The 16,307-nt window shown below is 39.6% G+C and overlaps 1 protein-coding gene across 1 annotated transcript in view; it reads left to right on the top strand.

Annotated features, from left to right (window-relative positions):
* Positions 1-16,307, top strand: part of LOC145410993 (uncharacterized) — a 406,180-nt gene that overhangs the window by 354,727 nt on the left and 35,146 nt on the right. Inside the window, exon 8 of the mRNA XM_080281052.1 lies at positions 1,084-1,276. Within this exon, the coding sequence (XP_080137178.1) occupies positions 1,084-1,276 (193 nt within the window). The remainder of the gene's footprint in view (positions 1-1,083; positions 1,277-16,307) is intronic.

Genomic DNA, 16,307 nt, shown 5'->3' with positions numbered 1-16,307 from the left:
AAATTTTAAAAAATATTGCAGTTCCTTTGCTGCCTGTAAAGTTCATTTACCAATACCACCTAGTGTATGGTATCAGTTGTATAAAAAAAAAAATATATATATATATATATATATATATATATATTTTGGAATGCATCCCTAAAATATAACCATCACTTTCTGTACTTTATTTGGGCTAACACTATATTATTATATTTCGCTGGAGGTGAGTCATAGGAGCCTGAGAACAATATTACCATTAATCATTTTGTGGTTGTGCCAACTCCAATGTTTTATTTGAGCTTACACCAGAATATTTTATTCAGTTGGAGGAGAGTCATAGAAATCTGAAAGTGCTACTGAAAAATGTTTTGATATGTAATGATCAGAGGAGCAGCCTCATACTTTAGAGTTTGTAGATATGTTTCATTTCATTGAATGTGCCCTTTATTTCACCTGTGATGTGTTACCCTTTAGAGAACCATGGTCTTTGAATTTTTTCTGACTGATACTAGACAGTTTTAGTCATCCAAGGGAAACCCTTGCTATCCTGGCTACACTTGGTGCATGTTTTTATTTGGACTGCTTGTATAGATGTATGTCACATATACATGGTGATGAGCAAGAGGGAGAGAGAGAGGTGTTCCAATTCTGTCACCTGCTTCTCCATACCTGAGGAAATGTAAGCAGAATGTTATGCAATGTACTACAAATGGTGTCCTGTATACCTCTGTAATATGTAGATTTTATGTGCAGTACTCTTCTGTAAAAGCATTTGATTATCACAAAACTTTAGCAAGCTCATTGCAGATGTAGAAGAATTTATGCTATTTGATTAACTTTTTCAGCTTCAGTTTATGATTATTTAAAGTTTTCTGTCCATTTTCCCAAAGAGTCATGACTGTAGTTAAATATATGTTTGGAATAAATTGCTGCACCAAGGGACAGTACTAAAACTCATGCATCATTTCATATCTCTCTGTGCAAGAACACATCATACTGAGAATCTACATTTATCCCTTTTTTTTTTTTTTTTTTTTAATAACATTATTTTTGTTTAAATTAGTTGAAGATAGAGAAACATGATTTTATTAAATACTACAGGTGGGAACTTTGCGATACATGGCCCCAGAAGTTCTTGAGGGTGCAGTAAACTTGCGAGACTGTGAGGTGGCACTAAAACAAGTGGACATCTATGCCCTGGGCCTGGTGCTTTGGGAATGTGCTGCCCGTTGCCATGATCTTTATCAGGGGCTCCAGACACCACCCTACATGCTTCCCTTCCAAGCAGAAATAGGTCAGTTACTGAGAATTTGCATTCAGCTAAATATTTTTACTTCCCAAGCAGTGGGTGTGTCATTTTTTTGTCACTTCTTTATATATGTTTGTCAGTATGTTGCGATTCTTAACCTTGTAAAACCATTGGTTAATTTATTTATTTATTTTTTAATAGGTTGGTAGGTATTGACTTAATGACGAACAAGTAGACAGCGCTCATAGAGCTCATACTTCCACCAGTACCTGTACCAAAGTACACAGATCGCCACCAAAATTTAATCAGTTTATCCTTGGCTGATGACCCACATATCCACAGAATTTCATTGAAATCCATCAATATTTTTATGAGATGTCATGTGAATAAACAAACAAAAAAACACTCATGAACTGGGACTCAAACACCAATCACTACCAAAATTTAGTAAATTCTTCCTTGGCCCCTGATCCACATATTCATAAAATTTCACTGAAATCCATCAATAACTTTTTGAGATATCTTGTGAACAAACAAACAAATTCTCCAACTTTTGTTGGTGGAGTTAATTAGAAAATAATTGGTCAGAGTTCAAGGTCATTGGAATTAATGGAAAATTTCCTTAAGTTGCTGATTGGCCCTGTCTTAGGAACACTGTTATTAAATTTGTTAGTCCAAAGTTGAGTTTTCCTTGTACTTTTTTTTTTTTTTTTTTTTTTAAATCATGATTTAGCTCTTCTGTCTTTCTTTCCTTCATTCTTTCCTCATCCTTCTGCCTACAGTGACTTTACACACCCTCTTCTGTCTTTCTTTCCTTTCCTCTTTCCTCTTCCTTCTGCCTGTGGGTGACTCTACGCTGAGTGACAAGCCAAATGGTTTCCTGTACACCAGGAAGCGATTTACTATGCTGGGTGGTAACCATGTAACCATATTTTGACACCTGGTGGTTTAGTGGGTAATTATTGCACTCCAACCGGATTGACCCGGTGAAGGTTTATATCCAAAGGATGGTTGGGATTGATTGCTCATGTATTGCTTCTCAGGGATGAGTGAGGCTGGTCACTCTCATCTCAAATGTCGGGACCAATTGCCTAGCCCCGGGCTCCTATGCTTCTCATGGGGCAATGTAGGATTGGATGATGGATTTAGTTGTAGGCCAAGATTTCTGTTGCCCCCTGAAATCTCTCTTGAAATAGTCCAACTGGTCTTTGATCTGGATTGTGTACATACCTGGTACTCAGTAAAACTGAACAGACTTTTTTTGCTGTGTGGATTGTGACATGTGAATGACAATTATGAAATATTAGAAGCGGTGAAGGTTTTTAAGGAATAACTGTAGCATGATGGCATTGTGGTAGACGATGATGAGAAGGAACAAAGTGGATGAATGGAAGGCTGTGATATGTGTTAGATCAGTCATGAGCACACATGCCAGTTTTTTTTTTTTTTATTAATGATGAATGGTGTATAGGATGAATGATTATAAATGTATCATCTCTGGTATATGTCAGGTTTGAAATGGTGAAGTTGGTGCTTATTATCATGTATGCCCCTTGCAATGATTTTCATGAGGAAGAAGAAGACAGGTTTTATCTATATAAAGAGATAGGGCAAATGGCAAGGAGTGTATAGCATAATGGAAAATCTTATTCTATCTATCTACAGTATCAGTCTATCTATAGCCAAACATCTCAGTCCTGTAAGGAGTGGCCACAAAAATCACCTCCATATTGCCCTGGCCCCTTCCATTTCACTGCTCTCCCCCCATCTTACACACCTCCTCACTCATATACCTCTTCTCTCCATCCCTCCATCTCATCCTCAGTCTCCCCTTTCCCACCCCTCTCCACGCAGTCATATACATTCCTAGGTACTCTTTCACTCTCCATCATTCCACATGGCCAAACCACCTCTTAACACATTACCCGCTTGCTGAGCCACTGGTGTACCATTTGATGTCTTCTTTCTTAGCATGTTGATACACTGATGTTGCAATAATGAGTAATAATTTGTTTTCACTTTTTCATGTATTTCACCTTTACGAATATTGGCTGAGCAGATTTTTTGTTGCTGCTTCTACAGTAGAAGACATGTTGAATAGGATAATGATATAAAATTAGAGAAATGCCTATTTAGTTAGAGAATATATATCAGACTTCCAGTAGTGACTATTACATTTCATTTAGATGTCAAACAATACTATTAATTGCACAAAAACATTGAAAAACTCTGTGTTGCAGAACTAGGGTCATGAGATGCAAATACACTTTTGTTGAAAAAAAAAAAAAAAAAAGGTGAATTTCTATCTATCTATTGCCAGATGCCTCAATCCCGTTTGGGATGGCCACAAACAAATTTACTAGTGATAAATATTTGTGATTTTTTACTGGAAGAAAAAATGGAGTAACCACTCTTGTTTTGAACAGTTCTACATTTACTTTGTTAGGAAACAAAAAATAATTGCTGGATGTTTCTGGTTATTAGAATTGTTTTATAATTATAAATGATTAATTATAATCAATACTTGTAATTATCCCTGGCCAGATACTGATGATTACTATTACAGCATTCAACGTACCCCGCTATCATTATGGTTGGTTGGAAGAAACACTGTCTTCAGCAATGCAAAAAACCTTTAGAAGGCTGGTGAAGAGATTAGAAGGAGGAAAAATGATCAAGAAACAAGATAATCATAAGAAAAAAAAAGGTTGTGTTGGACCTCTGCTTGGATTTCCTTCAACTACCTAAATAGCTAAGTGCCACCTGGAACTTCATGACAGAGAATGAGTTGGTAACAAACCAAAGAGAATGGAAGCACCAGGTAAGGGTGAGTGGAGACTGTGCTACCTGGGCCAAAGTAGTACATTACCTCAGTGATCCACCGGTGGTGCATCATGCAATACGAGAAGAAAATATCAGGGTACCATGTGTTTGGCCACCAGTGACGCACTACTTTTGTGAAGGCATATCCCTCATTCATACTTAGTAAAGCAACATAAATCCTCTTGCTGTGATAGCTCCATGCAGACTGGTGGGAGAGAGTTCTGAAGTGAAACGCGACCTGGGTGAGAACTCATATTGCTGAAATGTGGGTAACATGTTAAACCCTACACGCCAGGGGTTCTCTGTTGTTGCACACTCCTCCTTATGGGGGATTTCCATGATTTGGGAAGAATATCCTTAATTCGAACCCTAATGTCTGCCAAACTGCAAAGCTAGAGAAAAAATTAAAGATACATAAGACTCACCAAATCTTCCTCTTTCAAATGAAAGTATCCCCACATCTCCAGGTGGTCCTGTCGATGAGTAAGGATAAGTTAAAATTCAAAGGGTGATGGGAAGACGCTTGCGGCTATACATGTCTACCGGCGTTGCTCCACACCCAAAATCGTGATGGCTATACACGTCAACCGGCGCATAGGGGTTAATGGAAAAGTTCATACAGTATTTCTGGCCCCTGTCATTGATTAAATGAGTCATTCATGGGTGCCAGAGAAGAAAGATATTGGCTGGCTATTGAAGAACTTGTCAGGATACAGGATATGGGTAGTGCTGGATTTAGGCATAAGCTAAACAAGCAACAGCTTAGTGCTTCATGGTCTGAAGGGGCATTGAGATTTTTTTTATTTTTTTTTTATTATAGTTTTATTATAATTTGCATTTAAATAATGAATTAACCTAATGAACCTGCTCTGCATGGATTTGTATGCATCTTGGCAGCATTCTGGTCAAGCTTAGTTGCTATACAGCCATTTTATCTTTTAACCCCTACACCGCGGGCATGTTTACCGATGTTTTGCGTGTGCCGCGGGGTTATTCGGGCTCCGACAGACTCTCAAAAAATATTTGCCAAAAATCAGTTATTAGTCCTAGAATATTAAAATTATATATGCTTATGGCACATACCTTCAGCTTTCTCCTGGAATGTTTGTTGAGCCTTCATCAGTTACTGTAGGACTTGTGGAGACCTCTGAAGTTGGGTAACGAAGTCTCCACTTTACACTTCCTGACAACCCATAATATGATTACCACAGCCAGATATTAACACTATAAACACTACTCTATGATTTTCAAGTAGTTTGGGATCCATACTCCAAAAAAAAAAAAAAACTGTGAAAGCAATGAAAATTATGAGCGCGTCTGACCGCCGCACTTGCGCTAGTTCGCTCTTGGTACTCTGTCATTTATTATTCATAAAAACCCTCACACTTTATATTTCTGTTACTATATAACACTTATATATATCTACAGTCTTTATCCATAAGTTTCCTTCAGTAGTATTAGTTTATTGTCACTGTAGGGATTCAGTTTCTTTCAGTAAAATACGTAGCATTCACTTTCTCGTCCTGTATACTAGCATTGAGAGTGAATGTCACTTTCATCTTCACTCTCATAACTCATAGTATTCAGACATGCTATAGTGAAACTTTCACTTTCATTACTCCTAGGGTATATACTCGTATTCTTATAATACTACTCATTTACATTTCTGTTTACGTTCTCTATTTTATTTACGTTATTTACATTTCTATTTTATTTACACTGTGTTATGCACTGTCACTTGAAGTAACTTATAAAACTATTTTCCACTGTTCACGTATATTTACATTCATTACTTTCACTTGCTCTTTACACATTATTTACACATTATTTACAATTCCACTTGCACTGTTTTACTCAATAGAAAGATCGTAGTCACTCTTTTATCAATTGTCAGCCCTTTACCTCTTTCCACACGAGGTTTAGTAGGGGGTAATGGTCACAGGGCCCTTTGCATGGGGGTGAAAAAGGCCCTGAAGTCAGCAAGAGGATGAGCTGTACCTCCTCTTCGGAAGATGAGAGAGAACTGATAAAGGAGGGCCGGCCCGGATAGAGGTCTACTTAGGGGATATTCAGTACTACCAACGTAGCTCTTGAAACAGCTATGTATTTCACCGAAATGATTGGCAGGAAATCTAGACAATACATTATAAATTAGGTAGTTCCAAGTGAATGTAAATATCACGTAGGCTTCTCCCTTCCCTCCTTATATGTATATTTATTACGAAAATAGATTATATGGCTTATTTCAAGGGGAAATAAACAGCGAAAATTAGCGAACGAGTGCACATGAGGTGTTGTCAGGTGATAATTAGCCAATTCCAGGTGTATGGCACTCTCACTTACCTTATTTCTTTCTTGTATATATTATTTGGTATAAGAATAGGGCATAGGGCTTATTTCAATGGATGAAATCAGTGAAAAATTCCAGGGAAGATTTACTTAGCGTAGCACGGCCGGGCAGGCGAGAGGATAGGGTAATGGAGGGGGGGGTAGGGAGGGGAGTCAAGAACGGGGAGAAATGGCTAAATTGTCAACAGTGGATGAGAGTACAGATGAGATTAGGAGTGCTGACTAGTGTTGGACATTGGCAGTACTGATAGATGATACAAGCCCCCACTTGGAAGCCCGGGTGAATTCAAAATAACACAGAACCACAAAAGCAACGCCCCACGGTATGATCCCTTGCTCCCAAGCGCCACGAAAGTGACACTCCGCGGTTAAGGGGTTAAAAATTGACAGATAGGGCCTCTGCAGCCTCCCATAGCTTAGGGCCTCACCATGTTTACGTCTGGCCCTGGTTGTGGATTAATAATGCATCATTGAAGTGCAAGAAGTGCTGTACACAAATTTACATTGCATACAAAGCCTAGAGAGAGTGTTAAAAGGAGCCTTATTGACTTCGTGCTTGTTAAGAGAAAGGTGCTTGGCAATGTTATTGACACAAGAGTGGTAAGAGACCAGTATGGAGGCCTATCAGATCTAGTGCTGTAATTTGCTAAGCGATGATTGATTACTATTGGTATCAAAATCGGAAATGAGAAATCGCCAAAAATTAGTATCATATCTGAATTCGTTTATTCTTATGTTGTTAATCAATCTGTCTATTGCCAGATGCCATAATCTCATAAGGGGTGGCCACAAACAAATCACCTCTATGTCGCCCTGTCCCCCACCATTTCACTGCCCTGCTCCCAGATCATACCTCCCTGTATCATATACCTCTCCATTCCATCCCGCCATCTCATCCTCGGCCTCCCCCTCCCTCTCCTCCCCTCCACCTCACTCACATACACTCTCCTCGTCAGTCTCGCTCTCCATCCTCTCCACATGGCCAAACCACCACAGTGTGTTTCTCCTAATGATTCCTGTTACATCCACATCCACACCACAACACTCCTTCACTTCCTCACTTGTCAGTCTGTCTCTTCATGTGACTCCACATGCTCCTCTCAGAAAACTAATTTCCACTAGAGGGGGTATGGAGGTTGATTTGGGTGAGAGGAGACATTGAGGGCAGAGCCCAATGGAGCAGAGGGAGGTGGAGAAATGGCGGGGGGAGAATCCTCCCCCACCGCATCTGAGGGGACCAATCAGGCCAGACACCACCAGATATTTTACTTTCCATTGGCTAGGCTCCAGGTATGTCCTCAAAGAGGCGGGGATACCCCGCGACAGTTTTTGGTAGCTTGTGTACAGTTGATGATGATAGGACTCTACGTACCATGGCCCAAACACATTGATAGATTATCATAGAACTTTAGGGGTTAAACGCAATTTATTTTTATTTTTTCTTGGAGGGAACAATCTTGTGAGCTTCCAGCCTTTGTTTCCTTCTTCTGTACATTATTTTAATTTTTTATAAATAACAGAGGAAAACAAGTGAATTTTAAAAAAGAAATCTATACGCCAGATTACAGGTGTCCTCCATTTATTTATGTTAAAGTACATTGGATAAATTAAGATATGGAGACATGACAACATGAGCTTAGCTCAAAATCTTGTAAACTACAATCAGGTAAATTACCCCCCACACACACACACACACACACACACTTTGTAGAGACTAAGTTAAGAGAGGATGTTGATGCCCCAATGGGAGATGGTAAATACAAACTCTGGAGAAGAAACAGAAAAGAAAAAACGGGAGGAGGAGTGATGATAGCAGTGAAGAACAACATAAATGTAGATACTGTGGAAATGGGAGAGGGAAGGGCTGAAGTAATAAATATGAAACTAGAAACTGGGAGAGATATGGGAGTAGTATATGTTCCCCCTAAGACAAAAGCATGGAATGATGATGAATACTGGGAGATGTTGTCAGACATGGCAAATTGTTTACAGAAAGTGATTGAGAAAAGCAACAATATTATTTTAATGGGGGACTTTAATTGTAAAGAGGTGAACTGGGAGGAGTGGGATTCGGGAGGCAGTGAAGATTCGTGGGGCACTATATTGTTAACCCCTTAACCGCGGGGCGTCACTTTCGTGACGCTTGGGAGCAAGGGATCATACCGTGGGGCGTTGCTTTTGTGATTCTGTGTTATTTTGAATTCACCCGGGCTTCCAAGTGGGGGCTTGTATCATCTATCAGTACTGCCAATGTCCAACACTAGTCAGCACTCCTAATCTCATCTGTATCCATTGTTGACAATTTAGCCATTTCTCCCCGTTCTTGACTCCCCTCCCTACCCCCCCTCCATTACCCTATCCTTTCACCTGCTTGGCCGTGCTACACTAAGTAAATCTTCCCTGGAATTTTTCACTGATTTCATCCATTGAAATAAGCCCTATGCCCTATTCTTATACCAAATAATATATACAAGAAAGAAATAAGGTAAGTGAGAGTGCCATACACCTGGAATTGGCTAATTATCACCTGACAACACTTCACGTGCACTCGTTTGCTAATTTTCGCTGTTTATTTCCCCTTGAAATATGCCATATAATCTATTTTCGTAATAAATATATATATAAGGAGGGAAGGGAGAAGCCTAAGTGATATTTACATTCACCTGGAACTACCTAATTTATAATGTATTGTCTAGATTTCCTGCCAATCATTTCAGTGCTATAAATAGCTGTGTCAAGAGGCTAAACTTTGGCAGTACTGATTTCCCTAGGTAGGCCTCCACCCCAGCCCACCTTTATCAGTTCACTCTCATCTTCCAGTGTGGGGGTACGTCTGTTCGCTCTTGCTAGCTTCAGGGCCTTTTCACCCCCATGCAAAGGGCCCTGTGACCTTTACCCCCTACTAAACCTCATGTAGAAAGAGGTAAAGGGCTGACAATTGATAAAAGAGTAACTACGGTCTATCTATTGAGTAAAACAGTGCAAGTGGAATTGTAAATAATGTGTAAACAGCAAGTGAAAGTAATGAATGTAAATATACGTGAACAGTGGAAAATAGTTTTATAAGTTACTTCAAGTGACAGTGCATAACACAGTGTAAATAAAATAGACATGTAAATAACGTAAATAAAATAGAGAACGTAAATAGAAATGTAAATGAGTAGTATTATAAGAATACGAGTATATACCCTAGGAGTAATGAGTAGTATTATAAGAATATGAGTATATACCCTAGGAGTAATGAAAGTGAAAGTTTCACTCTAGCATGTCTGAATACTATGAGTTATGAGGGGGAAATTGAAAGTGACATTCACTCTCAATGCTACAGTCGTTCTATTTTATCAAGGCAGTTTGGGTCGGGCTCTCTGGGACCTCACTCTGTTAGCTCTGTTGCCACATCGTCGCCACACACGTGCGCTCTCTCTCTCTCTCTCTCTCTCTCTCTCTCTCTCTCTCTCTCTCATATTATATATTAACTACTACTAATTGTATTTTCTTAATTTTTTCTCTTGTTTTCGACTTTTTTTCCACACCACCCCTGAGGTAAAAGTCTATAGGTGCGTTTTTTTCTTTTTCTTTTTTTTTTAATAGCTTCCATGGCGGGAGACTGACCGAGTATGACCCACTCACGCAGGGCTGTCCCTCGTGTCACCACCTGACAACGTCTCAAAGGCAACGCTGACAAGTCTTATGAGATGTATACTATACTACAGCTTTTTTATTGAATTACATCTATACAGAGTGTTTAAAAATTATTTATAAGTATTTACTAGCTTAAAATAGGAGAGTGAGAGAGAGAGAGAGAGAGGTGAACACAAATAATTACACGTGTGTCGGCGGCGATGTGACAACAGAGCTAACAGTGTGAGGTCCCAGAGAGCCCGACCCAAACTGCCTTGATAAAATAGAACGACTGTAGTACTGTATACAGGACGAGAAAGTGAATGCTACGTATTTTACTGAAAGAAATTGAATCCCTGCAGTGACAATAAACTAATACTACTGAAGGAAACTTATGGATAAAGACTGTAGATATATATAAGTGTTATATAGTAATAGAAATATAAAGTGTGAGGGGTTTTATGAATGATAAATGACAGAATACCAAGAGCAAACTAGCGCAAGTGCGACGGTCAGACGCACTTGTAATTTTCATTGCTTTCACAGTTGCTTTTTTTTTTTGGAGTATGGATCCCAAACTACTTGAAAATCATAGAGTAGTGTTTATAGTGTTAATATCTGGCTGTGGTAATCATATTACGGGTTGTTGGGAAGTGTAAAGTGGAGACTTCGTTACCCAACTTCAGAGGTCTCCACAAGTCCTACGGTAACCGACGAAGGCTCAACAAACATTCCAGGAGAAAGCTGAAGGTATGTGCCATAAGCATATGTAATTTTAATATTCTAGGACTAATAACTGATTTTTGGCAAATATTTTTTGAGAGTGTGTCGGAGCCCGAATAACCACGCGGCACACGCAAAACATTGGTAAACATGCCCGCGGTGTAGGGGTTAAATATATCAATGAACAATGTGATTACGCATTGGGTCAAAGAAGAGACAAGATTCTGACGTGAGGACACACCAGCAAGATTAGATTTACTTCTAACCAAAGAACCCGATGTAATAGAATCCTTGAAATATCTTTGTCCTATAGGAAAAAGTGATCATGTGGTCATTGAGTTCCAGATGATAATAGGGATCGCAGTGCCAAGAGACGAATTTTATAGGCAGGGAGGATACAACTTTGGAAAAGCAAACTTTACAATACAGTAAGCCCCCGCATTTGGCGATCCAATTAGTCTGGCGAAACTACCGCCAAATACGAATTTCGCCAAACGCGAGTTCTTTTTACCATATAAATTACCTATAAAGTGCCTCAATCAGTCTTTGATCATTGCCAAAGTCCCCCTTTTGACCCCTAAAACACCATCTTTCGAGCTGAAATAAAATCTTTTGCCTTCACATATTAATACACATGTAGAAAACAGACCAATAAACAATAAATAGAGCTAATAAGACATGATATAAAGGTTGTAACTAACCGTAAATAGAGTGAAGATAGGCTTGCTTGCCTGGGGACGTCGGAGTGGCATTGGGGGCAGCTTAGTTGCTACCACCACTTTCCTCATCACTCTCCCCCTCCTCCCCCATAACCCCCTTAGCAACCATTTGTCTCGCTTGATCATCCACTTCATCGAAGCCAGAAAAGTCAGCATCCAGCTTAAAGAGGGCAGTGAAGCTTGGCTGGGGAGGTTGGGGTGGCTGGGGAGGTTGGGATGGCTGGGGAGGTTGCGGCTGTTCTTGTGGCACATCGAGTGGGGGGACCGCCAGGGGACCGCCAAGTTTGAATTCAAATCACCAAGCGCGCATTCGGTGGTCCGTGGCCACCCTACCGCCAAAAGTGAGTTTCGCCAAGTTGAAATTCGCCAAACGCGGGGGCTTACTGTATTGAGAAAATTCTTTGAAAATGTGGATTGGAGAAAATTCAGAGAAATGGGAGAGATGCAGAGGAAGTGGGAAGTCTTTCTAGACCTCTATAATTTGGGAGTGGAAAAATATGTGCCAAGAGTAAGGGGGAAAGAAAACAGGAAAACGGAGTGGTTTAATAGAAGGTGTATGATAGCAAAAAAAGAGAGGGACATGGTGTGGAACAACTGGAGGAAGAGAGGTAATAACAGAACAAAGGAAGAATATAAAAGAACTAGAAATGAATATACAAGGATACGTAGAGAGGAAGAAAGGAACTTTGAAAAAGGTATAATAGACAAATGTAAGGATGAACCCAAACTGTTTTATATAGATTTGTCAATGGCAAAATGGAACAAAAGGAAGGAATCACCAAACTGAAAGTAGATGGAGAGGTCTATAAAGATGCGGCAATGTAAGCTGAAATAATGAACAAATGTTTCGAGTCAGTTTTCACCAATGAAAGTGAGTTTGTGGAAGGGGAGGGTGTGACTAGAATTGTGGTGATGAAAGATATAAAAGTGGAAGTACAGGAAGTGTATAAATTACTGGAAACTCAAGATGTAAGGAGAGCCCCAGGACCAGATGGAATCTCTAATTGGGTACTGACGTAATGTAGAGACCAACTGGCGGATAAGATTCACGGTTTAATTGTGTGTTCTCTGGAAGAGGGGAAAGTGCCTCAATAATGGAAGAGGGCAAATGTGGTACCAGTTTATAAGGGAGGAAACAGGGAAGAACCCCTGAATTATAGACCAGTGTCCCTAACCAACATGGTTGCAAAATTGTGCGAGAGAATCCTGAAAGATAGATGGATGAAATATCTGGAAGAGATGAATATTTTGACTGATAGTCAGTTTGGATTCAGAAGTGGAAGGTCACGTGTTTCCAACTTGTTGAGGTTTTACTCAAGAGCAATTGACGTGCTACAGGAGAAAGATGGTTGGGTGGATTGTGTGTATTTAAATTTGGAAAAGGCCTTGGACAAGGTACCCCATAAGAAACTCTTGTGGAAACCAGAGGATATAGGAGAACTGAAGGGGAACCTCCTGGAATGGATGAGAGACTTTCTGAGAGACAGACAAATGAGGACAATAATAAAGGACAAGATGTCTGAATGGAGAGAAGTAACAAGTGGAGTCCCCCAGGGGTCTGTGTTGGTGCCAGTAATGTTCCTGATTTACGTTAATGATATGGCAGAGGGATTGAACAGTTATGCAAGTCTGTTTGCTGATGATGCAAAGTTCCTGAGGAAGATAGAGGCAGAGGAGGACTGTAAAATGCTGCTGGAGGATCTGGATAGGATACATGATTGGAGCCAGAAGTAGGAAATGAAATTCAATGCAAAGAAGTGTAAAATATTGGAAATGGGCAAAAGTATCAAGAGGCCATCACTGAATTATATGAAGGGTAATGAACCTATCACAAAAGCAAGAGAAGAGAAAGACTCGGGAGTGCTGGTCCAGGATAGTTTGTCTCCTGAAAAAACATATTAACAAGTTAGTTAGAGAGACGTATAAACTTCTGACTAACATAGAGTAGCATTTATTACATGGATGAGAAGAAGATGAAAAAATTAATAGAGGCCATGATCTGCCCAAGGTTAGAATACGCAGCAGTATTGTGGACCCCACACAAAAAGAAAGATATAAACAAGATTGAAAGAATACAAAGAACAGCAAATAAGATGGTCCCCAGTCTGGCAGATGTCATACAGAGAGAGACTGGAAAAGCTGGATTTGCCTTCCCTAGAGGAAAGGAGAGAGAGGGGCGACATGATTGCAGTGTTCAGGACCATGATGGGAGTAGATATAATTGACAAAGAAGATCTGTTTTTATGGGATAAGAGAGTAACAAGAGGACACGGAATGAAACTGAAGAAGCCAAGCTGCTTGAAGGATATGAGGAAATATAGCTTTCCTTATAGATGTATAGACCTGTGGAATAACCTGGACAAAGAGATCATCCAGTCAAAAAACTTAAACGAGTTTAAAGCAAAATTTGACTTACTGAGAAATAGAGACGGTACCCCACGAGCGTAGCTCATTTCCTGTATATCACAACTAGGTAAATGCACACACACACACACACACACACACACACACACACACACACACACACACACACACACACACACACACACACACACACACACACACACACACAGGTCGCCAACAGAGATGGAGCTCTTCCTGGATCGTGGAGAAATAATTGCTGACTCAGCGATGAAAAGGAGACCGGCCTATTTGTGATTATGTAAATGAGTGCATGAGTGGTGGTCCCGTCGGACAGTAGTTAAGGAAAACCGTGGTTTCGGTCATAAAAAGAACAAGACATAGTGGAAATAGAAAGTCTCTATATGGTTGAATCATGGTGGAAAAGGACGGTGCTTTGTCTACGACTGGCGAGAGAGAATTTGAGGGCTTTGCTGAAGAGGATGTGGGAAATGGAAGTATTAAGTTGAACCAAACAGGAGTAGCAGAAGTAGAGAAAACAGCGGAGAGGAATGTCCAGGAGATAAAAAAGGTATGGACAGTAATTAGAGAGTTAAAGGAATGGACCATAGAGCAGGAAAACGAGATCAAAATTCTGCGGAATGAACTGGAAAAAGTTTGTACACGCAGTGACGAACAAGAATGAGAAGTTACAGAATTAAAAGTAAGCAATTGATCTGCCTCTAATGAAATAAAACAGCTTAAGTGGAAGAATAAGAGGTTAGAAGAAGACAGGGACAGGATGAAAAGCAAACTAGATGAGTATGAATCCAAATCAAGAATACAGGCTGAGCACATTAAAGAAATCAAGGAGCAACATAAGGGGTGGAAGAAAATTCAGGAAGAAGGAAATGTAAATTTGAAAGAGATTACAGAACAACAAAGCAAGGAAAAGGTAGAGAGGGAAGTGGTTAGGGTACTGAGAAGTAGAGAATTTTTAGTTAGGGATGTAGCAAATAAAAAAAATGTGTAGTAATTTCAGGAGTTAAAGAAAAATGTATGACAATAAGATCAGAAAGAGAAAGAGAAGAACTGAGTAAGGTTAAAGAAATAATATCAGTAATCATGGAGGAAAACAACGAAGCTCAAGAAGAGATTGAAGAGGTGTTTAGGTTAGGAAAGTACGAGGAAGGAGGGGTAAGGCCATGAAATGTTGTCAGACATGGCTAGTTATTTACAGAAAAAGATTGAGAAGAGCAACAATATAATTTTAATGGGTGACTTCAGTTGTAAAGAGGTGAACTGGGAGGAATGGGACTCAGGAGGCAGCGAAGATTCATGGGACACTATATTATTAAATATAACAATGAACAATGTGATGAAGCAATGGGTCAAAGAAGTGACACGGTTCCGAAGTGAGGACTCACCAGCAAGACTAGATTTACTGTTTACCAAAGAACCCGACGTAATAGAATCCTTGTAATATCTGTGTCCTACTGGGAAAAGTGATCATGTTGTCATTGAGTTCCAGATGATAACAGGGAACGTGGAGCCAAGAGACGAGCTTTATAGGCAGGGAAGATACAACTTTGGGAAAGCAAACTTTACAGGATTGAGAAAATTTTATGAAATTGCAGATTGCAGAAATTTCAGAGAAACAAGAGAGATACAGAAGAAGTGGGATATTTTTCTAGGCCTCCATAATTCAGGAGTGGAAAAATTTGTGTCAAGAGTAAGGGAGAAAGAAAACAGGAAAAAGGAGTGGTTTAATACAAGGTGTATGATAGCAAAAAAACAGAGACACATGGCGTGGAACAATTGGAGAAAGAGAGGTAACAACAAAACAAAGGAAGAATATAAAAGAACTAGAAATGAATACACAAGAATACGTAGCGAGGAAGAAAGGAATTTTGAAAAAGGTTTAATAGACAAATGTAAGGATGAACCCAAACTGTTTTATAGGTTTGTCAATGGCAAATTGATACAAAAGGAAGGAATCACCAAACTGAAAGTAGATGGAGAGGTCTATAAAGATGCGGTAATGCAAGCAGAAATAATGAACAAATGTTTCCAATCAGTTTTCACTAATGAAAAGGAGTTTGTGGAAGGGGAGGGAGTGACTAGAAATGTAATGATAAAAGGCACAGGAAGCATATAAATTACTGGAAACTCAAGATGTAAGGAAAGCCCCAGGACCAGATAGAATCTCTAATTGGGTACTCAAGGAATGCAGAGAACAACTGGTGGATAAGATTCACAGTTTAATTGTGTGTTCTCTGGAAGAGGGGAAAGTGCCTCAGAAATGGAAGAGGGCAAATGTTGTACCAATTTATAAGGGAGGAGACAGGGAAGAACCCCTGAATTATAGACCAGTGTCCCTAACGAGCATGGTCGCAAAATTGTGTGAAAGAATTCTGAAAGATAGATGGGTAAAATATCTAGAAGAGATGAATATTTTGGCTGATAGTCAGTTTGGATTCAGAAGTGGAAAGTAGGTCATG

Source organism: Coenobita brevimanus, chromosome 87, assembly GCF_032717465.1.
Source record: "Coenobita brevimanus isolate Jiangsu-jjx chromosome 87, ASM3271746v2, whole genome shotgun sequence".
NCBI classification, from domain to species: Eukaryota; Metazoa; Arthropoda; class Malacostraca; order Decapoda; family Coenobitidae; genus Coenobita; species Coenobita brevimanus.
The sequence above is the reverse complement of the archived record's forward strand: the minus strand, read 5'-3'. Positions and strand labels throughout refer to the sequence as shown.